Source organism: Dicentrarchus labrax, unplaced genomic scaffold (genome assembly GCF_905237075.1).
Source record: "Dicentrarchus labrax unplaced genomic scaffold, dlabrax2021, whole genome shotgun sequence".
Taxonomy (NCBI): Eukaryota; Metazoa; Chordata; class Actinopteri; family Moronidae; genus Dicentrarchus; species Dicentrarchus labrax.
Window position 1 is genome coordinate 4,491,102 of NW_026136723.1, and position 27,607 is coordinate 4,518,708.

A 27,607-nucleotide genomic window follows, 5' to 3' on the forward strand; every position below is an offset into this window, starting at 1 on the left:
AGTGTAATGATTGACAGTTGTCCTGGCCTATATGTGTGTGAGTGGATTTATTGACCTAATGCTGTTTACATGAGGCCACCTCGGCCCATCCTCTCTTATAAAACAGATTTTCCCTTTAAGACTTTTGTTTAGTTAAATAAATGAAGAAGCAAACATTTTCTTTACTTAAAACATCAATTTACAATAACTATACAGCATTGTGAGTTTCTGTGAATCAGCATGAGGATGATTTAAACAGTCAGTACTCCCAGCAGTGAGGAGGAAACAGCATGATATGTTGAGGACAGCTACAGTTCACTGACTCTGTGTGTTTGCATATGTGTCCTTCCTCTCTGCTCCCAGCCTTTAAGAGGCCAGTGTTGATCAGTGGCTGTCCAGGCCTTTCAGAGCCACTGACACGCCGGCAGCACAATGATGATGTCACTGACTCTACTGCTGGCCACCCTGGGGCTCCTTGTTCAGGGTGAGACTCTCTTCTGAAAACTTTGCTTCAGGATGCAACCAGGTTCACCACAATGATGTTCTGCTATGATGGAGAAACAGTGAAACAAGCAGCATTTACCTTCTTCCATCTATTCTCCATGTTAAAGAAATGATACTCTTCTGTTTGGATGTTGATCATCTTTCTCCAAGCTGGATTTGTCTCAATAACCCTTCTCCTCTGTTTCATGTTTTCAGGTTCATCAGGACAAATCACCCTGACTCAGTCTCCTGGAACTCAGTCTGTTGTTCCAGGACAGACTGTCTCTATCAGATGTAAAACCAGTTCAAGTGTTGGTAGCAACCTCCACTGGTACCTTCAGAAACCTGGAGAAGCTCCTAAACTCCTGATTTATTTAGCTTCAAACCGTCAGTCTGGAGTTTCAAGTCGTTTCAGTGGAAGTGGATCTGGTTCTGACTACACTCTGACCATCAGTGGAGTTCAGGCTGAAGATTCAGGAGTTTACTACTGTCAGCAGAGTAACAGCTTCCCGTTCACACAGTGATACAACGTCGTACAAAAACCTCCCTCAGCTGGAGAGGAACTGATCTGACTCAACAGCTGCACTGACACTAAAACAACAGAGGTTTCACTAAAAACATACTTAATAATGATTAGCTTTGAACGTTTTAACACAAAATGTTCAGTATTTAAAAAGTCATATTTTTAATGCTTTCATGAAAACAGGGTGTGAAACAGTCTGCTGCACTTCAGTGGTAACCTCTCTCGAAGTATGATTTCAATTCATTGATAAGTGAAATCCATGGAGTATGATAACACATGAACACTAAAACTATAATTATATTTTAATTTTATATCTTAACATTGTTCATAGTCAAACATACTCATTGTTGAAATAAATTACAAATCACTAAAAATGTTGATAACATATTTAAGTAATTTTGTGTGTTTTGTATTCTACACTGTAAACCCTAATAAGTTCACACAACTCCAAAATGATTTTGTAACAGATTACACAACAATATTTTAGTGATGTTTTTAAATGTTTTAAGTTTACATAAAATAAAAATCACATTTACAGTTGCCATAAATTATCTCAATGTTATCTTATAAATATTGATATTCCTCAACTTACATTAGGGAGTAATACACTCATAATGTGGGACATCCACTCAAAATAATTCTAAACTGAAATACTCATGTCAGCCCACTTCACAATTATAACCAGCTAATAATGTTAGAAAACATTAAAGTGACACCACAGTGACAATTTAACAACTTTTTTATTCAACACAATGTGATTTTTAAAAGTTACGAATCGAAGGAGCTCAGTCAAAACAAAGTGCTTGTCATCAATTAAAAGAAAAAAAAACTAAATGTGTTTTAAAGTACATTAAGTGTTAATAGTTCCATATTCTGATAGTGGTCATTGCTACAGAGGGTAGATTCAGTATTTTGGGTCTCCATCTTACATTATTCAGTAAACATTATGATAAAAACTCACAAAGGATTCATGATCAAATTGAATAAGATTCTAAATATAATCCATCCTCAACAGCAATGACAACTATTAGAATGTGGAGCCATTTAACACTGTTAAAAAACATTTTGGAAGGCTGCAACTCACTTTTTAAAATAAAACATTAAAATAAAGTACTGGTTTCTACTGTGCCGTACTTCAACTGGCAACATAAAGGTAGTGCATCAAGGTAGGCATTAGGCAACAGAACATTAAACATGTATAGTGCATGAATTGAACAGTTGTTTCCCACAAGCTGTTCAGTACAAAAACCTGGGCTTATCAATAGGGTTAGCATTGGTTGGCATTGCTAGAGATTCTCTAGTAATGCCATTAAGATGAGAAATAAAACAAAATGCCACAGCCTGATTTATTTTAAAAGCAGGAGTTAAGAACACTGATTCCTGAACAGTTCTCTAAAAACTTAACATCAGTCAACCTAGGGAGATCACTCACAACAATTTCATCTTCGATGACAACAGAAATGCTCGTGGGGCTGAAATGGGTTGTGTTGTCAGTGACCACAGTAAGGAGACCCACAGGAGTGTCAGCAACATCTGGCTCATCTTCTTGCTGAAAAATACAAACAATCCAATGACGAGGATAATTCCAGTAAAAAGGTTTAAAGTCATGTATCATTAACAATGTCAACATCATTCTAACTCAGACAGCTGAAGACTCATATTGGATTCAAATACACTTACAGAAAGAGATTTGCATGAAACAAGAACTGTGGATTTCTCTCTAATTTGGAGAGGAGGTCCCCAATCACTCTTTCATTGTACATACCACATTTTAGCATTATACTGAGAGAGGAAAAACAACCTATCCATCCATTTGAACATGAAAAGAGGCGTTTCCCATACTATATTTCATGGTACATGTCATTGATATTGACATTTCTGAGTGCACTAAATACTTACATTCCAGGTCTGAAGAACTCATAGTCATCCTCTCTTAGGTACACCGGGAGGGCACGAAGGACCAGACTGCGTCTCATGTTTACATCATGTTGTTCCTAGATTGACAACCAAAACATAATAATCATGATAGAAATATTTACCAGCACATCAAGCCAGTTCAACTTACATAATCATAGAGTCATCATCAAGATCCATCATTGTGCTCACAGCAAAGTTAATCTTAAACTCCCATGGCGGTCATAAATCCTGAAGATCTCTCGGAGTGCCTCTGCTGTCTTGCCTGTCCGTCTCTCTGTACAGGGCAATCAGTTGAGGTGTGTGTCTGTCAACCTCACAGTAGAACTGATTACATAGCTTCACATTTATAATGCGATGGAACTCAGCAAACACCTGCAGACATACAAACACATAAATGTATATAGATTAATGTAGATTTTTCAACTTGTGTTTTAAGAGGAAAACATAATGCATCCATTGCACACTGTAAGCAGCAAAGCTAGCAGTTTTTCCCTGTGACTGTGCTGCTGTTGAACTGTATCACGTTATACTGAGGTGTTTCTATTATTTTGTCCATCCCATTTATATCAATGAGGCCATGCTAAATAAAGACACCTCTGTGTATAACGCAATATAGTTCACCAGACCACAAACTACATCCTATAATAATAAAATAAAAGTACATTCAACCATGAACACTATGTTAGGATACATCTTACCGAGATGTCTCTGAAGCTCGAGGAAACTCTGTGCTTCCACTTGAACCTACAAGGAAAGATCAATTACAAAAGATATAAGTGAACTTAAAATACATACAGTACTTATCAAACATATGTTAAATAGTTACAATATATACTGGTTCAGTTGAGCTTTATATGCAAACACTAAATGTGTTTTGTTGCGTGTTTATCATTTACTCAACTTGTATATGTTTACTTTTTCAAATATTTGTACTATCATAATGAAATGCCATACTATGCATCAATATATCGATCTGATGGTAATTGATTTTTAAATAGGTGTTACTATTGTATCATTCCTTCTCTCTTTCCTTCTTCGTGCTTTATCTGACGAGTCTGACTGTCTGTACAGTACAGGGTCTGTGTATCTTTTGGTCATTGGATTTTCCTTTCAGAAAAAAACAGAAAACGAGTGGTTATTTGATTTTCGTTTTAAAATACAAAAATTAAAATTGAAATACAAGGCGTTTTTCTTTTTCATGGTCAAAAAGGGATGAGCGAAATTAAAGAAATTGTTCGATTTTCATTTTCTATTTCATATAACAAAAAATAAAATCACTAGAAAACAGAAACGGAAAAAAGGCCTGTTGTTTCATATTCTGAGACCGGATGTTGTCATTAACAGGACGGTGCTGTGGAGAAGAAACAGTAGGCTAGTAGACTGCGGTCAATCCAGCCGTGAGTCCGATCTCCGTGGTCTAATCAGCCGCACTTAAATTTCGAGTGTACAAGTATTCTCAGCATTATGGTAAATGTGGAGAAACAGCGTATTTACTTCCGGTTTTCAAAATAAAGGTATTTAGAACAGTAAGCTATAATTAAAATATGTTACATTAAAGTGTTGTGCCCCTGATGAATAAAAAAAACACTTTATATCAAGTATCTTTACTGCACCAGTGTGGAGAAATGCCAAAATAAAAGTCTTATTGACCATATTTGAGGTACTGTAAAAACATATTGCTCAGTGTTTCCTGGCTACTGATGGTATATTTGACTTTTACACATATGAGACTACAAACATACTTAATACCAAGAATTTTTACTGCACCAATTTGGAGAAATTCAACAATAAAAGTCCATATTTGTACCACTATATAACCACTCGTTTTCTGTTTTTTAATACCCGTTTCTGAAAGGAAAATCCAATGACCAAAAGATACACGGACCGTACCTGTAACGTAAAGTCGACGTTACGTTACTCTTTAGGTAACGTTAGTGCAACAGTAACGCGCCAAACTGCTTCTTCATACTGATAAACCGAGTGCACGGCGGTAAAATACAAAGGAACACAGAACGAATCTTTCTTTAACAGCGCTACGAATATGTTTGTATTCTCTTGACTTTTGTAACTAGCCCACAGTAAATTAAAAGTTTTCCTCCGTTACTCCAAAATTCTTCTCGCTCGCCAAACGGCAGCCATCTTGAATGTTTTAGAAACGTGAAGTCCGAGCCTGAACGTCGTGACAGACACAAATGTTCACTCAGAAAAATGTATCCACATAAAATTAAAACAACATCAGTAGTTAACAGCTCTTAATAGTTGTGTGCTCTGTTCACTCATCAGCTGGTTTTCAGTTCTGTGACCATATTTCTTATGAGTTAGCAGAACTGTTCAGGGTTTACAGTGTATGTGTGTGTGTGTGTGTGTGTGAGAGAGAGAGAGAGTGTGTGTGTGTGTGTGTGTGAGAGAGAGAGAGAGAGAGAGAGTGTGTGTGTGTGTGTGTGTGAGAGAGAGAGAGAGAGAGAGAGAGAGTGTGTGTGTGTGTGTGTGTGAGAGAGAGAGAGAGAGAGAGAGAGAGAGTGAGTGTGTGTGTGTGTGTGAGAGAGAGAGAGAGAGTGAGTGTGTGTGTGTGTGAGAGAGAGAGAGAGAGAGTGAGTGTGTGTGTGTGTGTGAGAGAGAGAGAGAGAGAGAGTGTGTGTGTGTGTGTGTGAGAGAGAGAGAGAGAGAGAGAGAGAGTGTGTGTGTGTGTGTGTGTGTATGTGTGTGCATTTACAGGAATGTGTAATTAATGTACACTGTCCCTGTTAAAATTCAGGTGTTTCTAATATTTTGACCTCCTCATGTATTTAAACAGGGAGGACCAATTATTACACACAGAGCAACTTTAAAACTTAAAACTTTAACTCATTTGTCTGTACGGTTGAGCTGTTCAGCAAAAACAGTATGTAAATATTCCCAGGGTTGAACTTACTGATCAAAGTCATTTTAAATCTCTCTATGTTGATGAAATGCTTTTTGTGGTTTTATTTTAAGAATAATATATATTCTTTGTATCAGCTCAGTTTTTCTCTTTAAAATTATTTAAGCAGTCACTGACACCATGAAGAGAAAATCATTAAGACACTTTGATAATAATAAAGATGAAAACAACTGATTTGATGAACACGTCTTTATTATCTGGAAACAGTGAAATAATATTGAAACACTGCAACAAGCTAGTAAATATTCTGACTGAAACATGTCAAATGAAAGAGAGAGATAGTTACAGAGTGCACAGTGAGAGCAGTAGCAGAGTAAAACCAGTAGCAGAGTCCCAGTGAGTCAGGTCAGGACTGGGAACACTGGTCTCTCCTCAGTGTCTCTGAGAGCGGAGTCTGGGAGCCCTGGGTGGCCTCACAGGTCACAGAGCCCACCTTCCTCCACTGGTCTGCAGAGAGCCTCAGGGTGCTGCTCCAGCTGTAGTGGCCGTCCTTCAGCACCCCGGGGCTCCTGCTCTGCTCCCAGCTGCTGCTGCTGCTGCTGCTGCCGTCCACCTTCCAGGACAGACTCCAGTCTGAGGGGAAGCCCTTGTTGGCCAGGCACATGAGCGTGGCCATCCCCTGCTGCAGCTCCTCACTGGAGGGGGGCAGCACCGTCAGGGTGGGGACGACTCGACCCACTGGAGGAGGAGACAGAGAGACAATATGAAGAAAGTTCATACAGAGAGAAAATAAACTCCACCCTGTTGGTTGCAGCAGAGGAGGCTGCTGCTTCTGTTGGTCTTCCTCAGATTGGATGAAACTGGTCTTCAGTGTTTCACTTCCCTCTCTGAATCCAGTAACCATGGCAACAGACAGGCATCACTGCTGAACCATGGCAACAGACAGGTTTCAGTACTAAAGATAAAACATTAAAACTGGCACTCTTTTACTGCAACTAAAAAAGTTAAAACTACTAAACAGTTGAGAGCAGAAACTCTTTCTTTGGTTAAATTAACAAACATAAACAATCATTACATGTTATTAAAAGTTTAAAAGACATTATTCTTCTATTTTTCAGCTCAATCCAAAACTCATAAGAGACAGTGTGTGTTTGCTGTCTTCATTTACGCAGCATCACTACTGAACCATGACAACAGACAGACTTCACTGCTGACAAACTGTTTAAATGCTGAAATCCTTTTTCCAACTCATAATATGAATTTTACCAATACAGCATGTGGTTGAAGAAGCTGTAGTGACATTATGATATTCATTGGTTATAGTGAGGATGTTACATATCATTACATTCATCAGTCTGGGAGGAAGATTGAGTAAAAAATTGTTTCCAGATAATACACTCACACAAAATTATTTCATTTAAATAGTCAATAATATGTAAACTGAATAAGTATGAAAACAGAACTTTGTCAGAGGAGAAATCATTGAACAGAATGTTGTCTTCAATAAGTGGCTGTATATCTTTAGAACAATAAAAACTTGGCTTTAAATAAACGTCATGTTTAACATTTTAAAGCCAAGTAGAAAGTTCTTTCATCAGACTGAATTTGTTCTGTATTACAATGAATCCTGTAATGGTCACTTCAATGTAATTAAAAATATTAAAAGCAAAATTATTATTGTAAAACTTCTATTTATTCAATAAACATACATTTTAAATTAATTTTGAGTTCTTATAGAAGTGAACAGTACTTACAGTTAACCTCCAGGCTGGTTCCTCCACCAAAAGTCAACCACAGTGATACAAACTGATTGAGTCGTTGTACAAAAACCTCTCACTGTAGAGAGACACGGCTCTCTGACTTTGACACAAACAAACTCACCCAACACATTCCCAGTTTACCCAGTTTATGTAATAACTAGTTAAAGTGTTTAAAATGAACTCACAAACTATGAATATTTATTGAACCTTTTGTTTGTGAGATGTTAAAAGTGTACAAGCAATATTCATTTCTCTTTCATTAAAAGGCACACAATACCAATGCTGAAATCAATAATCTACACTATATTATATAAATAATTTAACATAAATAGTCACACAAATTAACACGTTAATTGAAATTATGAATAATAAAAAATGACAATTTGGTTTAAATGTTTCCCCCAATGATATTTATTAGTGTCGCAGTAAATCAGGAGGAATTCACAAAGTATTGAAGGAGAAACTTTGGCCATGAAACTCCAAATAAAGCCTCATCCAAATGATCACTGATACATTGTTAATCAATACCCTGATAAAGTGATTGATCCATTGAGAAACAGCATCATCAGAGTAATCCAAGTCCCTGTTGGAGTCAGTCAGAGCATTTCCATAGAGAGCCACTTTGCATCAGCAGCACCATGCTCCAGTGCTCTGGGAGAGTTTATAGTCCTGAGAGTTGAACACTGGATGACTGACAGCTGTCCTTCATGACAACAGAAGACACAGAAATCCTCCTCATCAAAAACATGACTTTGATCTCCGTCCTCATCTGGACTCTCCTCTGCTGCTGCTTCACAGGTAAAGTCCAGAGAATCAAACTCCTCTCCTCTATGAACATCCGTCCCTCTGAAATGAAGCCCACAGAACCATGACGCTGCTTTATGTTTTTGTCTCTGTATCCTCAGAGTCCAGAGGCCAGGTCACAGTGACTCAGCCTGGAGCAGTGAGCTCTGCTGTGGGAGGCTCCGTCTCCATCAGCTGCAAACACAGTCAGAGGGTAACTGTTGCCAGAAATAAAACAAAAGATGTTCTAGCCTGGTACCAACAGAAAGGTGTCGAAACTCCTAAACTGCTGATTTACTTGGCTGATCAGCGAGCAACAGGGACTCCAAGTCGCTTTTCAGGCAGTGGATCACAGACTGACTTCACTCTGACCATCAGTGGAGTCCAGGCTGAAGATGCAGCAATTTACTACTGTAAGGGTCAACACTTCGTCAACAGTCAGTTTGTGTTCACACAGTGAAAAAGCCTCGTACAAAAACCTCCCTCAGTCAGACTGAACAGAAACTGAACTGACTGCTGCAGCTGGAAGCTACTGCAGAGACTGATACAGTTCACTGAGGACACACACACACACACATACACACACACACACACACACACAGTGTACAATCAAACTTCAAACAACCCCCATCCGAACACAGAATACATACAGAATTAATAAATGGTTTATAAAACACTTTAATATTGTTATAGGCCCATGTATAAATATCTTATGATTATTATTCATTGTGATCAATTATAAACCCTGACCCCTGACTCACCTGCACTGTGTATGTGTTGACAGATTACGTTTCAGAAGTGTGAAAGCAGACATCGTAGTTCAGGGGTGTTCAAACTTTTTTCACTGAGGGACACATACTATATAAATATAAAACAATATATACGAAAGGCTGGCCTACTCATTATAGTGAGGTATATCGCCTCACCTATAGAGTATTAAAGTTGGCAAAATCAATCAAATGTAGATAAATAATGCTTGATAACTGTAACAGTCTACATCACTCACATCTTTCTATTAATGGGTTTTAATTCAGTTCATTCTCAAAACAGCAGTCTCAGATTGGTTCTTAGTCAGGATGGTGATCCCCCTTCACAGCCCTGTATAAAGAGTTTCCACCTATATACAGGATAATAAGGGGAAAAGGGGAATGAGTACATTTCAAGCTTGTCATGCAAATCAGTTATTGGGCTTGTTAAAACATGAATACTGTGTATTATATTTTTAACTCACCTATGATGGGAACAGTGTTGCACTCAGTGGGAGCAGTGGCAGGTCAGGAGTAAGTTTGGTGGTTAAATAGAATAGAATAGAATAGAATGCCTTTATTGTCACTGTACACATGTACGATGAGATTAAATAGTCAACTCCAATGGCATTGCAAAAAAACAGTACAATTATCAAAGTATATACAATATAAACACAGGACATGAAGTGATAATTACAACAAACAAAGGGAGGTAGGGTGTGCAGGCCTGAGGAGTGTGTACATTTGCAAATAAATATGGTGCTATATACAGTGTAAGACATATATATATATATATATATATATATATATATATATATATATATATTGCACATTATATATTATATATATATATTGCCCATTATGGTGTGGAATTTTGCACATTGAATGGTATTGCACAGTAATTAACAGTGTTTAATAGTGACTGAAGAGAGTCCGGGGGTTGGGGTGGTTGAACTAAGAGCAGTGCATGTGAGAGTTCAGGGTGGTTATTGCTTTTGGGAAGAAGCTGTTCTTGAATCTACTTGTTCTAGTCCTAAGGCACCTCTAGCGCCTCCCTGAGGGCAACAGTTCAAACAGGTCAAAGCCAGGCTGGGAGCTGTCTTTGGTGATGGTTTTAGCTCTGTTGAGGCAGCGGGCGGTGTAAATGTCCATCAGGGAGGGGAGAGGGCAGCCAATGATCTTCTGTGCTGCCTTTACAACTCTCTGGAGCCTCTCCCTGTCTGCAACGGTGCAGCTGCTGTACCATACTGTGATACAGTATGTCAGCAGGCTCTCGCTGGATGAGCGGTAAAAGGTCAGCAGCAGGTTGGAGTTTAGGTTGTACTTCCTGAGGACCCTCAGGAAGAGTAGCCGCTGCTGAGCCTTCTTGCAGACTGCCGTGATATTCTCTGTCCAGGAGATGTCGGCGGAGATGAGGATGCCGAGAAACCTGAAGGTGTGGACCCTCTCCACACACTCGCCGTTGATGTAGAGGGGGGCTGGGTCGGTGCTGTGCTTCCTGAAGTCGACGATGATCTCTCTGGTTTTCTTGGTGTTCAGAGCAAGGTTATTCTCTGAACACCAGGCTGCCAGGCTTGAGATGCGGAGGACATCATAGAGATGGCTGTCAGTCATTTTGGTTCTCAGTTTGCTTTTGTTCAGAGTTAACAGAGATAATGCCTGCTCACATATGTATGTTGAGCCGAACAGACACATCATTCGTTTTACGTGGCGTCTCATCAGAGGAAACTTGGCCCTTTCCAAGCTACGGTAGAATTTGGGTAAGAAGAGAAGCTGATGTTGATTCTTCAGAGAATCATCACACTGCATTTCGATAAGTTCTGATTGCAGACTCTCAGTGCATTTCAACAGCCTCGCCTCCACTCTCTTGCACCTTGGCGCACACCATCGAGGCCATTCCTTTGTGCTCGCCTGTCATTGCTGGAGCCCCATCCGTTGTAACTCCACACAGCTTGTTCCATGTTAGTCCCATCTTGTCAATTCATCTGACACAGCTTCAAAAATGTCTTTACCCGTTGTTGTGCCCTTTAGACTCCTAAGATCAAGCAGCTCCTACGTAATGCAAAAGTTATATCGTCAACTCTGTCATGGCTCTGCTCCCCTCCTGCTCCCTTTGCTCCTCCTCCTTCCCTGTGTGTGTGTTTGATGAGGGTGCGGCCTCTATTCACCTCACCTGTGTGCTATCTCACCTGCGCTCAATCAATTCATCAACCTCAGCCTTCAAGAACCCCGGTCTTCCTCCCATTCAGCGCCAGATTGTTTCAGCCAACTTGGTGGTACTTTTGTGGCTCCTTCCAGTGTGTAGCTTGCTATTTCCAGTCAACTTGTGATTTTCCTGTGCCTGTTCTCCTGTCTGACCACTTTCTCTCCTGAGCTCCAGGGATCCTCTTGTGCAGTTCTGTTTCCAGAGTCATCTCCCCAGTGCCTCCGTGTCGCCGGTCTCTCTTGCCCCTTCACCTGCCTGTTCCTGCCGTGGCCGCCCCTCATCCCCCTCAGTGTGTGTGCGTGTGGAATAAAGACCCTTAAACCGTCCATCTTGTCTGTGTGTGCTCCTGGGTTCAGTCAACTAGCCTTGACAAACTCTGCACCAAAAAATTACCAGCTGTGCTGTGTCTGTGGCGTCTGTGCTCTCGTCACATGCAATGGAATAAAAATCAAAAGCTTTATCTGACAGTTGATGTTTTATGTTAGCTGACAAGTCTTCGATTCGCTGCACAACTGTTTCTGGACAGGCTAACGTTGTTGAATTCACATTATTACGTTAGTGAGGCCCTGTTTTATGAAGTCACCATCTGAGAAAGGCTTCCCGTGTCAGGCAATGAGCTGAGCTACCTCGTAGCTAGCTATTGTGGCATTTTCCTGTGTTTTGTTAGCACGGACAATACTGTAGTTGAGCTAGCAGGCTAGCTGCCATTTGTTTAACTTTCTGTCCTCGCTCGGCGCCAGTATAGGACGTGTAGGTCTGATGTTCGGTTTCATTGTACATTGTACTCTTTCATCACTTCAACAGTTTCATTACCAATCAAACAGACACATTTCCCCTTAGCTTATGTGGAGAAATATTCATTTTCCCGCCATGTCGGAAATTTTCTACATTCACTCGCTATCTTGTGTTTCTTTGTTTCTGTCATTCTGGTCTTTGATTAATCCTGTTTTGTAGAGATGCTGCTGTGTTAAAGACAGTAGCTCCACCTAGCGTTAAAACTAAGAAGTACAATACAGTTAAGTGCAAGTTCAATGTGTGGGCCATATTCATTATATTTTTTAGAATTTGCTGCGGATCAATTAAAAACGGACCACGGGCCATAGTTTGGACACCCCTGTTGTAGTTCCTACATTACATGTTGTTTCTTATTGCTGAATATAAATCTTTTCTGTAAGTATGAAAACAGAACTTTGTCAGAGGAGAAATCATTGATCAGAATGTTGTCTTCAATAAGTGGCTGTATATCTTAAGAACAATAAAAACTTTAACACTTTAATTAAGCATCATGTTTAACATTTTAAAGCCAAGTAGAAAGTTCTTTCATCAGACAGAATTTGTTCTATATTAAAATGAAGCCTGTAATGGTCACTTCAATGTAATTAAACATATTATAAGCAAAATTATTATTGTAAAACTTCTATTCATTCAATAAACATAGATTTTAAATTAATTTTGAGTTCTTGTAGAAGTGAACAGTACTTACAGTTAACCTCCAGTCTGGTTTCTCCACCAAAAGTCCTCCACAGTGATACAAACTGATTGAGTCTTCGTACAAAAACCTCTCACTGTAGAGAGACACGGCTCTCTGACTTTGACACAAACAAACTCACCAAACACATTCCCAGTTTACCCAGTTTATGTAATAACTAGTTAAAGTGTTTAAAATCAACTCACAAACTATGAATATGTATTGAACCTTTTGTTTGTGAGATGTTAAAAGTGTATATATAGACACACAAATTAACATGTTAATTGAGATTATGAATAATAAAAAAATGACTATTTGGTTTAAATGTTTCCCACAATGATGTTTATTAGTGTCGTAGTGAATCAGGAGGAATTCACAAAGTATTGAAGGAGAAACTTTGGCCATGAAACTCAAACTAAAGCCTCATCCAAATGATCACTGATACATTGTTAATCAATACTCTGATAAAGTGATTGATCCATTGAGAAACAGCATCATCAGAGTAATCCAAGTCCCTGTTGGAGTCAGTCAGAGCATTTCCATAGAGAGCCACTTTGCATCAGCAGCACCATGCTCCAGTGCTCTGGGAGAGTTTATAGTCCTGAGAGTTGAACACTGGATGACTGACAGCTGTCCTTCATGACAACAGAAGACACAGAAATCCTCCTCATCAAAAACATGACTTTGATCTCCGTCCTCATCTGGACTCTCCTCTGCTTCACTCAGGGTGAGGAAAATCAGTTTTCTGTGCTGTGAAAATCATTTGGAGTGTAGCTGAGTTTCACCTCACCATCTCATGTCCATTGTTTCTTCTCTCTCCTCAGGGTCTGTTGGACAGAATGTTGTTGTGACTCAGCCAGCAGCCAAATCAGTCCAACCGGGACAAACTGTTTCTATTGAATGTAAAGCCAGTAGACAAGTTACTCAGTACTCTGGTTCACAATACTACCTGGCCTGGTACCATCAGAAAACTGGAGAAGCTCCTAAACTTCTGATCTACCTGACATCAAGCAGACAATCTGGAATCTCCTCCAGATTCAGTGGAAGTGGAGCAGGGAATGGAATTGACTTCACTCTGACCATCAGTGGAGTCCAGGCTGAAGATACAGGAGTTTACTACTGTCAGCAGACTGGCAGCTTCCCGTTCACACAGTGATACAATGTCATACAAAAACCTCCCTCAGGTGGAGAGGAACTGATCTAACTCAACAGCTGTACTGCAACAAAAAAAACCCAGAAGCTTCTCTGAAATGAAAACTCAGGATTGTATAAAAAAATATATATTTTAACTTTTAACAATTCAGCACATTATTGTATTATTAATGAAACAGTCTGTCAGAGTTATCATTATATCAACAGTCAGTATGTGTTCACACAGTGAAAAAGCGTTGTACAAAAACCTCCCTCAGTCAGACTGAACAGAAACTGAACTGACTGCTGCAGCTGGAAGCTACTGCAGATAATGATACAGTTCACTGAAGCAACCCAGACATATTAACAGCACAATATATCTAAGAACCCTTATATTTGGCATAATTTCCAAATCACCTCTGTTAATTTCTACAGAACCAACAGGTGGATCAATAAAATGTATGTAGGTTTTTTAAGATGAAGCCTGGTTCCCCTGTTCTCCTGCAAACGTCACCCTGACCTCCATCTGGAAAAACTGACCCAAGAGAGAGATCAAGATCATAAAGCTGGAAGAAAATTACAAACTCACATATTGAAAACATAAAATATGTGATCAGACATAGATCAATGCAGTTTCATCTGTAGTCCACAAAAGAAGAGACGTTCATTAATTTCAACCTCTGAACTTTTAACAGACATTCTTCAGACACTGATCCACAAACCTCAGACAGTTTTTCTGATCCTGAACAAACTGAAGGACAGTATTTTGTCATAAGTAGTCTGCAAAGGTTTTTGAACTTTAACACAGCTAAGGTGGTTTTGAAGCACTACTTTAACTATCTTTACAAGTATCTAAAAGGTTTGTAACCAAACAATGCTGATTGTTTTTGGGACAGAATAGATTATATGAAGCAATGTTTGGATATGTAGTACATTAAGGTTGTCAGAGAACTGATTTTTGATATTTAGTACAGAGATTATAAGTTCTTCCAATAATGACAACTTCCTAACAATAATAATAATTATATTACATTTTATTTATAAGTACATATATATATTTTCATGTACTCCAAGACACTTCACATAAGTTAAAATACATAGGTTAAAAAGATCATCAAACAACCAGCAAAAAAATACAATCACACATTGAAGCAATTCTGAAAAGACTGGTTTTGATTAGTGATTTTAATGTGGATGAATCGGTACAGTCTCTGATGTGTTTGAGGATGGAGTTGGGGTGCAGCTATGGAGAAGGCTTGGTTTGGATGCTTGGTCCTGGGTGGTGGAGACAGGAGGTTGGCATCAGAAGAGCGGAGGCTTTGTGACAGAGTGCGGCAGTGGAGCAGGTCAGTGAGGTAGGAGGGGGCCTGGTTATAGAGGGCTTTGTGAGTGAGGAGAAGGACTTTAAATTGGATCTGTTGTGGGACAATGACACAGTGGAGGCTTTGGACAACAGGAGTGATATGTGGTTGAGGGAGCACATTGAATGGTGGTGTAAATGTTTGATCAGATATTTTTAGTAGTAGTAAATGTCGTGCGTACAGTATGGAATTCTACTTTCCATCTTACTACAGTAAGATATTTCACTGTGGAGGCACACAATCTGGACACCATTCAGAAAATGTAATATCTAATATCTAAGAATGTCTGTCTGGATTTTGGGAGCACTTGGAGATATACATGTTAACTGATTCTGCATATTTTGAAAAGATATAGAGTGATTTAAATAGACCATAGATTGCAGTATCAAACAATAGCAGCATGTAAAGTCTGAACAAAAGAGGACCTAGGATGAAGCCTTGTGGGATTATAGTTGATAGTAGCAGATGACTGTTAACCAAGTGAGACTACATCATCTCTTCCTGACAGTTAGGGACTGAACCAGTTTAACACTGTGACAGAGAGAGCAACATATTTCTGGAGTAGATGTAGATGTACAGCATACTGTAATTTACACTTCTAATGACAACTCTTAAATCCTTAAGTTATATAATTGATAGTTTCTTATGATCCACATTTAATCTATTTTACGTTTTTATAACCTTAATAATGTTTGGTCCAGTGTTGTCAGTGATGAGTAAAAATGTTGAAAGTAACTTTCTGTAAAATGAAGTTAGTTGCTTAGTTTTCAATTTCAGTTACCTGTATGAGCACCATGTCTTTCTCTTTCTGTATTTAAGTAAATCAAAAATAAACTGTTTAATTTAGTTTTAGATTAGTATGAAATTATTATACAGCATTGTGAGTTTCTGTGAATCAGCATGAGGATGATTTAAACAGTCAGTACTCCCAGCAGTGAGGAGGAAACAGCATGATATGTTGAGGACAGCTACAGTTCACTGACTCTGTGTGTTTGCATATGTGTCCTTCCTCTCTGCTCCCAGCCTTTAAGAGGCCAGTGTTGATCAGTGGCTGTCCAGGCCTTTCAGAGCCACTGACACGCCGGCAGCACAATGATAATGTCACTGACTCTACTGCTGGCCACCCTGGGGCTCCTTGTTCAGGGTGAGACTCTCTTCTGAAAACTTTGCTTCAGGATGCAACCAGGTTCACCACAATGATGTTCTGCTATGATGGAGAAACAGTGAAACAAGCAGCATTTACCTTCTTCCATCTATTCTCCATGTTAAAGAAATGATACTCTTCTGTTTGGATGTTGATCATCTTTCTCCAAGCTGGATTTGTCTCCTTTAAGGAGTTTCTGTCAGATGGTTTTTCTGCTCCAGCAGTCACTCACTCACACATTGTTTCACTTCCCTTTAAGAAACCTCTCATGCACATCAGCACAGACACAGTCCTCATATGACCTGAAATATATCAAACTACACTGCAAATAACAGAAGCACATTATAAATATCAACATTAAAACATGTCTTTGGTGGGATTTTATTTTAGACTATTTTAAATAAAAACATTAACATAGACTTTGAATATCAATCATCAGCTAAAACTAATTAACCACAGTTGAATTGTTAAACAGACGGACTGAAAAACACAAAAAGCTTCAGAAAAGATCACATTTTTACATATTTATTGTTCCATATGTCTGAAAGTAACATTGATCTCTCTAGCATTAAATTAAAGCAGACAGAAGACGTTCTGACAGAAAATCATTCTGCAGTCATCAAGCCCATTCCACATTAAAATGATCACTGATACATTGTTAATCAATACTCTGATAAAGTGATTGATCCATTGAGAAACAGCATCATCAGAGTAATCCAAGTCCCTGTTGGAGTCAGTCAGAGCATTTCCATAGAGAGCCACTTTGCATCAGCAGCACCATGCTCCAGTGCTCTGGGAGAGTTTATAGTCCTGAGAGTTGAACACTGGATGACTGACAGCTGTCCTTCATGACAACAGAAGACACAGAAATCCTCCCTCATCAAAAACATGACTTTGATCTCCGTCCTCATCTGGACTCTCCTCTGCTTCACTCAGGGTGAGGAAAATCAGTTTTCTGTGCTGTGAAAATCATTTGGAGTGTAGCTGAGTTTCACCTCACCATCTCATGTCCATTGTTTCTTCTCTCTCCTCAGGGTCTGTTGGACAGAATGTTGTTGTGACTCAGCCAGCAGCCAAATCAGTCCAACCGGGACAAACTGTTACTATTGAATGTAAAGCCAGTAGACAAGTTACTCAGTACTCTGGTTCACAATACTACCTGGCCTGGTACCATCAGAAAACTGGAGAAGCTCCTAAACTTCTGATCTACAGAACATCAGACAGACAATCTGGAATCTCCTCCAGATTCAGTGGAAGTGGAGCAGGGAATGGAGTTGACTTCACTCTGACCATCAGTGGAGTCCAGGCTGAAGATACAGGAGTTTACTATTGTCAGAGTCATCACTCTGTTAATAGTCAAGCTGTGTTCACACAGTGAAAAAGCGTCGTACAAAAACCTCCCTCAGTCAGACTGAACAGAAACTGAACTGACTGCTGCAGCTGGAAGCTACTGCAGAGACTGATACAGTTCACTGAAGCAACCCAGACATGTTAACAGCACAATATATCTAACAGCCCTTATATTTGGCATAATTTCAAAATCACCTCTGTTAATTTCCACAGAACCAACAGGTGGATCAATAAAATGTATGTAGGTTTTTTAAGATGAAGCCTGGTTCCCCTGTTCTCCTGCAAACGTCACCCTGACCTCCATCTGGAAAAACTGACCCAAGAGAGAGATCAAGATCATAAAGCTGGAATAAAATTACAAACTCACATATTGAAAACATAAAATATGTGATCAGACATAGATCAATGCAGTTTCATCTGTAGTCCACAAAAGAAGAGACTTTCATTAACTTCAACCTCTGAACTTTAAACAGACATTCTTCAGACACTGATCCACAAACCTCAGACAGTTTTTATGATCCTGAACAAACTGAAGGACAGTATTTTGTCATAAGTAGTCTGCAAAGGTTTTTGAACTTTAACACAGCTAAGGTGGTTTTGAAGCACTACTTTAACTATCTTTACAAGTATCAAAAATGTTTGTAACCAAACAATGCTGATAGTTTTTGGGACAGAATAGATTATATGAAGCAATGTTTGGATATGTAGTACATTAAGGTTGTCAGAGAACTGTTTTTGATATTTAGTACAGAGATTATAAGTTCTTCCAATAATGACAACTTCCTAACAATAATAATAATAATATTACATTTTATTTATATATACATATATATATTTTCATGTACGCAAAGACACTTCACATAAGTTAAAAAGATCACGAAACAACCCCCCCAAAAAATACAATCACACATTGAAGCAATTCTGAAAAGACTGGTTTTGATTAGTGATTTTAATGTGGACGAATCGGTACAGTCTCTGATGTGTTTGAGGATTGAGTTGGGGTGCAGCTATGGAGTAGGCTTGGTTTGGATGCTTGGTCCTGGGTGATGGAGACAGGAGGTTGGCATCAGAAGAGCGGAGGCTTTGTGACAGAGTGCGGCAGTGGAGCAGGTCAGTGAGGTAGGAGGGGGCCTGGTTATAGAGGGCTTTGTGAGTGAGGAGAAGGACTTTAAATTGGATCTGTTGTGGGACAATGACACAGTGGAGGCTTTGGACAACAGGAGTGATATGTGGTTGAGGGAGCACATTGAATGGTGGTGTAAATGTTTGATCAGATATTTTTAGTAGTAGTAAATGTTGTGCGTACAGTATGAAATTCTACTTTCCATCTTACTACAGTAAGATATTTCACTGTGGATGCACACAATCTGGACGCCATTCAGAAAATGTGATATCTTATATCTAAGAATGTCTGTCTGGATTTTGGGAGCACTTGGAGATATACATGTTAACTGATTCTGCATAATTTGAAAAGATATAGAGTGATTAAAATAGACCATAGATTGCAGTATCAAACAATAGCAGCATGTAAAGTCTGAACAGTTATATAATTGATAGTTTCTTATAATCCACATTTGATCTATTTTACTTTTTTATGTCCTTAATAATGTTTGGTCCAATGTTGTCAGTGATGAGTAAAATGTTGAAAGTAACTTTCTGTAAAATGAAGTTAGTTGCTTAGTTTTCAATTTCAGTTACCTGTATGAGCACCATGTCTTTCTCTTTCTGTATTTAAGTAAATAAAAAATAAACTGTTTAATTTAGTTTTAGATTAGTATGAAATTATTATACAGCATGTTTAGTTTCTGTGAATCAGCATGAGGATGATTTAAACAGTCAGTACTCCCAGCAGTGAGGAGGAAACAGCATGATATGTTGAGGACAGCTACAGTTCACTGACTCTGTGTGTTTGCATATGTGTCCTTCCTCTCTGCTCCCAGCCTTTAAGAGGCCAGTGTTGATCAGTGGCTGTCCAGGCCTTTCAGAGCCACTGACACGCCGGCAGCACAATGATGATGTCACTGACTCTACTGCTGGCCACCCTGGGGCTCCTTGTTCAGGGTGAGACTCTCTTCTGAAAACTTTGCTTCAGGATGCAACCAGGTTCACCACAATGATGTTCTGCTATGATGGAGAAACAGTGAAACAAGCAGCATTTACCTTCTTCCATCTATTCTCCATGTTAAAGAAATGATACTCTTCTGTTTGGATGTTGATCATCTTTCTCCAAGCTGGATTTGTCTCAATAACCCTTCTCCTCTGTTTCATGTTTTCAGGTTCATCAGGACAAATCACCCTGACTCAGTCTCCTGGATCTCAGTCTGTTGTTCCAGGACAGACTGTCTCTATCAGATGTAAAACCAGTTCAAGTGTTAGTAGCTACCTCAGCTGGTACCTTCAGAAACCTGGAGAAGTTCCTAATCTCCTGATTTATACAGCTACAAACCGTCAGTCTGGAGTTTCAAGTCGTTTCAGTGGAAGTGGATCAGGTTCTGACTACACTCTGACCATCAGTGGAGTTCAGGCTGAAGATTCAGGAGTTTACTACTGTCAGCAGGGTGCCAGCTTTCCGTTCACACAGTGATACAACGTCGTACAAAAACCTCCCTCAGCTGGAGAGGAACTGATCTGACTCAACAGCTGCACTGACACTAAAGAGACGTTCCACAAAAAAAACCCATCGTAGATAATGATTAGCTTTGAATATTTTAACACTAAATGTTCAGTATTTAAAAAGTCATATTTTTAATGCTTTCATGAAAACAGGGTGTGAAACAGTCTGCTGCACTTCAGTGGTAACCTCTCTCGAAGTATGATTTCAATTCATTGATAAGTGAAATCCATGGAGTATGATAACAGATGAACACTAAAACTATAATTATATTTTAATTTTATATCTTAACATTGTTCATAGTCAAACATACTCAATGTTGAAATAAATTACAAATCCCTAAAAATTTTTATAACATATTTAAGTAATTTTGTGTGTTTTGTATTCTAGAAACCTAATTTATTTTATAACTAAAAGAAAAAAGGATTAATGAAGTATGTAAATCAGTTTAATCAATGAATTCTTCTTTTTATCAACTTTTTTATTTGTCTTTGTGGTTCTTCAGCAGAAGCTGTATGTAAATAGTTCAAGGGGTAGAACAACAGATTACATTTATGATGTTTCTCCTTATGGTGACGATATTGTGCTTTTTATATCACACTAAGAGTTTGTTTTTTAATTCATGTGGTTTTATTCAAAAAATTATTTGTGTTCTTTAGATACACCAAAAGCAATTACAATATTACAATGCTTACTATATAAACTATTCAGTAATAAGAGATGATTGGATGATTTATTTATTGTTCCAAAGGTTTATTATTGAAGACAAATCTGTAATGATTATATCAGAAACAGTTGTACAGTGATGAAGGTATTCATATTGATTATGACAACATATTATGGACTTATACTATGACCATCACTGGTTTGTACTAATCAAACAATAATGAGGAGTTTTGTTGGAGTGTATAAACTCTTTTGATATACAGTATATATGGCTGTACATTACATTATCTTAAACATTCTGGAGAAGTTAAACATTTTTCTCAGCTCAGTTTTTCTCTGGATTTAATCCAGTCACTGACACCATGAAGAGAAAATCATTAAGACACTTTGATCATAATAAAGATGTGTAGTATAAAATTTAGTGTAGGTTAGTGCATATTATAAGTTAGTAATCAATTCATCACACAATAATCACACAAAAGTTTTCTAATGCACTATGGTTTGTTCACACAGATAACTGGAAATCAAGTAGAGAGCACTATGTTTTAAGTAATGATGATTTTGAGTGTTAAGTAGAATAGATTGGTATAAGCTCACAAGGATGTTAATGAAGGCATGTGTTTCAAGTTTATATAATTTCATGATAAGCACAAATACAAGTTTTCTTATCAGTAGTAAGCACCATGATTATTTAGTAAAGTTTTGATTTAATGTGTGGAACATATAGAATGTGTGGTTGGAACACAAGTTTTCTTATCATAACTAGAAATGAGCACTGATTATACCAAATGTATGTGTGTGGTTGTAACACAAGTTTCTTATCATATTATAAAGTTTATAAAGTTTTTAAAAAATACAGTAAAAGACATCTGTGACATAATGGTGTAAGGAAAAGGTAATAAATGGTTTTTAAAAAATAGAAGTACAGCAAACTAGATTCTAATGGTGTAATCATGATGAAAGGAGAGCCAAAAGAAAATGTCATGGCCTACTAGTGTAGGCCATGAAGCCTGTGGGTTCTGTGATAAGAACATAGGCCTGACGGGGCAGGCAAGTAAGACACCAGTAGGATGGAGCGTGAGCAAAACAAAGGCAGGATAATTGGGCTGATAAGACAACCACTAGGATGGCGCATGGGCCCAACAAGAGCAAAAGATGAAAACAACTGATTTGATGAACACGTCTTTATTATCTGGAAACAGTGAAATAATATTGAAACACTGCAACAAGCTAGTAAATATTCTGACTGAAACATGTCAAATGAAAGAGAGAGATAGTTACAGAGTGCACAGTGAGAGCAGTAGCAGAGTAAAACCAGTAGCAGAGTCCCAGTGAGTCAGGTCAGGACTGGGAACACTGGTCTCTCCTCAGTGTCTCTGAGAGCGGAGTCTGGGAGCCCTGGGTGGCCTCACAGGTCACAGAGCCCACCTTCCTCCACTGGTCTGCAGAGAGCCTCAGGGTGCTGCTCCAGCTGTAGTGGCCGTCCTTCAGCACCCCGGGGCTCCTGCTCTGCTCCCAGCTGCTGCTGCTGCTGCTGCCGTCCACCTTCCAGGACAGACTCCAGTCTGAGGGGAAGCCCTTGTTGGCCAGGCACATGAGCGTGGCCTTCCCCTTTTGCAGCTCCTCACTGGAGGGGGCAGCACCGTCAGGGTGGGACGGACATCACCTAGGAGACACGGATCAGATTAGAGGACAGGGACCACACAGCTGTCAATCAACCAGCAGCCACTTGGACACCTTTACTGTGTGAGAGTTGATTTTCTCCTTTAAGGAGTTTCTGTCAGATGGTTTTTCTGCTCCAGCAGTCACTCACTCACACATTGTTTCACTTCCCTTTAAGAAACCTCTCATGCACATCAGCACAGACACAGTCCTCATATGACCTGAAATATATCAAACTACACTGCAAATAACAGAAGCACATTATAAATATCAACATTTAAAACGTGTCTTTGGTGGGATTTTATTTTAGACTATTTGAAAAAAACCCATAAAAATAGACTTTGAATATCAATAATCAACAAAATCTAATTGACAACCACAGTTGAATTGTTAAACAGACGGACTGAAAAACACAAAAAGCTTCAGAAAAGTGTCAGCGTTATTTCTAACTGAGGTTAAAACACAATTTGTGCCATTTTAGAAGATCAGACATTTGGAATCATTCCTAACATTTATCATTCACACTATTAAATGTTATTTTAACTGCAGTTGAAAATGCAGAATCAATGACAGAATTTTAAAAACCTTTGTACAGTACGAGTGTTGTTCTTTAATCTTTCCTGCAGTTCAAGCTGTTCACATTTCACTAATTAACTGGAACATTTAAAGAACAGTTCAGTAAAGCTGCTTTGAGTTCAACTTTAAGGTTAAACCAACAATAAAATTTAGTCTTTAAAGTGATTTAGATCAGCCCAGTGGAAATTTATATCTACTACAAATGTTCAAACACAGAAATTAAAACATTAACTGATGATATGATATTTAATATTTGAGCAGAAACTTACTTCCAACCTCCAGTCTGGTTCCTCCACCAAAAGTCAACCACAGTGATACAAACTGATTGAGTCGTCGTACAAAAACCTCTCACTGTAGAGAGACACGGCTCTCTGACTTTGTCTGACAAAGCTTAAACTGCAAGTACTCAACTTTTCACTTCAATCTTATAACTGAAATAAATGACTTCTGCTCTTCACCGAGGAATTGTAGTAATGACATTGATAATTTAACAATTTAATTGGTAACAGTTTACCTTCTTTGTACAAAACTAATGGAGAAAAATAGAATCAAACATTTGATATTTCAATGGCTGGACAAAAGTGTACCTGCAGAAAAGAAAATGTTGCTCATGAATTTATAAAATACATCAAAACTTGAACTTACTTCCAATCTCCAGTCTGGTTCCTCCACCGAACGTGTACCACAGTGATACAAACTGATTGAGTCGTCGTACAAAAACCTCTCACTGTAGAGAGACACGGCTCTCTGACTTTGAACACAACAAAGTCAACATCAACAGTTCCTGTTTTTAAAAGAATGAACTATTTCATGTTCTATTTATCAAACAGTGCCACAATTGTTCAGAATGAATCACATTTTTACATATTTATTGTTCCATATGTCTGAAAGTAACATTGATCTCTCTAGCATTAAATTAAAGCAGACAGAAGACGTTCTGAAAGAAAATCATTGTGCAGTCATCAAGCCCATTCCACATTAAAATGATCACTGATACATTGTTAATCAATACTCTGATAAAGTCATTGATCCATTGAGAAACAGCATCATCAGAGTAATCCAAGTCCCTGTTGGAGTCAGTCAGAGCATTTCCATAGAGAGCCACTTTGCATCAGCAGCACCATGCTCCAGTGCTCTGGGAGAGTTTATAGTCCTGAGAGTTGAACACTGGATGACTGACAGCTGTCCTTCATGACAACAGAAGACACAGAAATCCTCCTCATCAAAAACATGACTTTGATCTCCGTCCTCATCTGGACTCTCCTCTGCTGCTGCTTCACAGGTAAAGTCCAGAGAATCAAACTCCTCTCCTCTATGAACATCCGTCCCTCTGAAATGAAGCCCACAGAACCATGACGCTGCTTTATGTTTTTGTCTCTGTATCCTCAGAGTCCAGAGGCCAGGTCACAGTGACTCAGCCTGGAGCAGTGAGCTCTGCTGTGGGAGGCTCCGTCTCCATCAGCTGTAGGAGCAGTCAGGAGGTTTGGAGTTGTAGCAGTGCATACTGTTTTGCCTGGTACCAACAGAAAGATGGAGAAACTCCTAAACTGCTAATTCGCTACACCAATGAGAGAATGTCAGGGATTCCAGGACGTTTTTCAGGCAGTGGATCAGGGACAGACTTCACTCTGACCATCAGTGGAGTCCAGGCTGAAGATACAGCAGTCTACTACTGTCAGAGTTTTCATTATATCAACAGTCAGGATGTGTTCACACAGTGAAAAAGTGTCGTACAAAAACCTCCCTCAGTCAGACTGAACAGAAACTGAACTGACTGCTGCAGCTGGAAGCTACTGCAGAGACTGATACAGTTCACTGAAGCAACCCAGACATGTTCACAGCGCAACATATCTGCCCTCATATTTTGCAGAATTTAAAATCACTCATGTCTATCATTGTCCACTCAACAAATATTAATTTCCATAGAACCAACAGGTGGATCAGTAAAATGTATATAGGTTTTTTAAGATGAAGCCTGGTTCCCCTGTTCTCCAGCAAACATCACCCTGACCTCCATCTGGAAAAACTGACCCAAGAGAGAGATCAAGATCATAAAGCTGGAAGAAAATTACAAACTCACATATTGAAAACATAAAATATGTGATCAGACATAGATCAATGCAGTTGCATCTGTAGTCCACAAAAGAAGAGACGTTCATTAATTTCAACCTCTGAACTTTAAACAGACATTCTTCAGACACTGATCCACAAACCTCAGACAGTTTTTATGATCCTGAACAAACTGAAGGACAGTATTTTGTCATAAGTAGTCTGCAAAGGTTTTTGAACTTTAAGACAGCTAAGGTGGTTTTGAAGCACTACTTTAACTATCTTTACAAGTATCAAAAATGTTTGTAACCAAACAATGCTGATTGTTTTTGGGACAGAATAGATTATATGAAGCAATGTTTGGATATGTAGTACATTAAGGTTGTCAGAGAACTGATTTTTGATATTTAGTACAGAGATGATAAGTTCTTACAATAATGACAACATTATGATAATAATAATGATATTTTATTTATATATACATATATATATTGTCATGTACTCAAAGACACTTCACATAAGTTAAAATACATAGGTTAAAAAGATCATCAAACAACCAGCAAAAAAATACAATCACACATTGAAGCAATTCTGAAAAGGCTGGTTTTGATTAGTGATTTTAATGTGGATGAATCTGTACAGTCTCTGATGTGTTTGAGGATTGAGTTGGGGTGCAGCTATGGAGAAGGCTTGGTTTGGATGCTTGGTCCTGGGTGGTGGAGACAGGAGGTTGGCATCAGAAGAGCGGAGGCTTTGTGACAGAGTGCGGCAGTGGAGCAGGTCAGTGAGGTAGGAGGGGGCCTGGTTATAGAGGGCTTTGTGAGTGAGGAGAAGGACTTTAAATTGGATCTGTTGTGGGACAATGACACAGTGGAGGCTTTGGACAACAGGAGTGATATGTGGTTGAGGGAGCACATTGTATGGTGGTGTAAATGTTTTGTCAAATATTTTGGAGATTTTTAATCAATTACTGTCAGTAGTAGTAAATGTTGTGCGTACAGTATGAAATTCTACTTTCCATCTTACTACAGTAAGATATTTCACTGTGGACGCACACATTCTGGACACCATTCAGAAAATGTGATATCTAATATCTAAGAATGTCTGTCTGGATTTTGGGAGCACTTGGAGATATACATGTTAACTGATTCTGCATATTTTGAAAAGATATAGAGTGATTTAAATAGACCATAGATTGCAGTATCAAACAATAGCAGCATGTAAAGTCTGAACAAAAGAGGACCTAGGATGAAGCCTTGTGGGATTATAGTTGATAGTAGCAGATGACTGTTAACCAAGTGAGACTACATCATCTCTTCCTGACAGTTAGGGACTGAACCAGTTTAACACTGTGACAGAGAGAGCAACATATTTCTGGAGTAGATGTAGATGTACAGCATACTGTAATTTACACTTCTAATGACAACTCTTAAATTCTTAAGTTATATAATTGATAGTTTCTTATAATCCACATTTGATATATTTTACGTTTTTATGTCCTTAATAATGTTTGGTCCAGTGTTGTCAGTGATGAGTAAAAATGTTGAAAGTAACTTTCTGTAAAATGAAGTTAGTTGCTTAGTTTTCAATTTCAGTTACCTGTATGAGCACCATGTCTTTCTCTTTCTGTATTTAAGTAAATAAAAAATAAACTGTTTAATTTAGTTTTAGATTAGTATGAAATTATTATACAGCATTGTGAGTTTCTGTGAATCAGCATGAGGATGATTTAAACAGTCAGTACTCCCAGCAGTGAGGAGGAAACAGCATGATATGTTGAGAACAGCTACAGTTCACTGACTCTGTGTGTTTGCATATGTGTCCTTCCTCTCTGCTCCCAGCCTTTAAGAGGCCAGTGTTGATCAGTGGCTGTCCAGGCCTTTCAGAGCCACTGACACGCCGGCAGCACAATGATGATGTCACTGACTCTACTGCTGGCCACCCTGGGGCTCCTTGTTCAGGGTGAGACTCTCTTCTGAAAACTTTGCTTCAGGATGCAACCAGGTTCACCACAATGATGTTCTGCTATGATGGAGAAACAGTGAAACAAGCAGCATTTACCTTCTTCCATCTATTCTCCATGTTAAAGAAATGATACTCTTCTGTTTGGATGTTGATCATCTTTCTCCAAGCTGGATTTGTCTCAATAACCCTTCTCCTCTGTTTCATGTTTTCAGGTTCATCAGGACAAAACACCCTGACTCAGTCTCCTGGATCTCAGTCTGTTGTTCCAGGACAGACTGTCTCTATCAGATGTAAAACCAGTTCAAGTGTTGGTAGCAACCTCCACTGGTACCTTCAGAAACCTGGAGAAGCTCCTAAACTCCTGATT

The 27,607-nt window shown here is 38.7% G+C and overlaps 5 gene segments (V, D, J or C); 3 read left to right on the forward strand and 2 right to left on the reverse strand.

The window, feature by feature from the left end:
• Positions 1–27,607, reverse strand: part of LOC127358075 (Ig kappa chain V-III region MOPC 63-like) — a 60,477-nt gene that overhangs the window by 4,454 nt on the left and 28,416 nt on the right. The window contains 1 exon segment of the V gene segment in view: positions 23,872–23,907. Within this exon segment, the coding sequence occupies positions 23,872–23,907 (36 nt within the window).
• Positions 260–1,088, forward strand: LOC127358102 (immunoglobulin kappa variable 6D-21-like). The segment is given in 2 exon segments: positions 260–463; positions 679–1,088. Coding segments are annotated over 2 exon segments (360 nt in total).
• LOC127358118 (Ig kappa-b4 chain C region-like) lies at positions 5,997–12,886 on the reverse strand. The segment is given in 2 exon segments: positions 5,997–6,500; positions 12,741–12,886. A coding segment is annotated over 1 exon segment (270 nt).
• Positions 13,219–14,308, forward strand: LOC127358100 (immunoglobulin kappa variable 4-1-like). The segment is given in 3 exon segments: positions 13,219–13,452; positions 13,550–13,846; positions 14,292–14,308. Coding segments are annotated over 3 exon segments (387 nt in total).
• Positions 19,575–20,648, forward strand: LOC127358106 (immunoglobulin kappa variable 3-11-like). The segment is given in 2 exon segments: positions 19,575–19,772; positions 19,988–20,648. Coding segments are annotated over 2 exon segments (360 nt in total).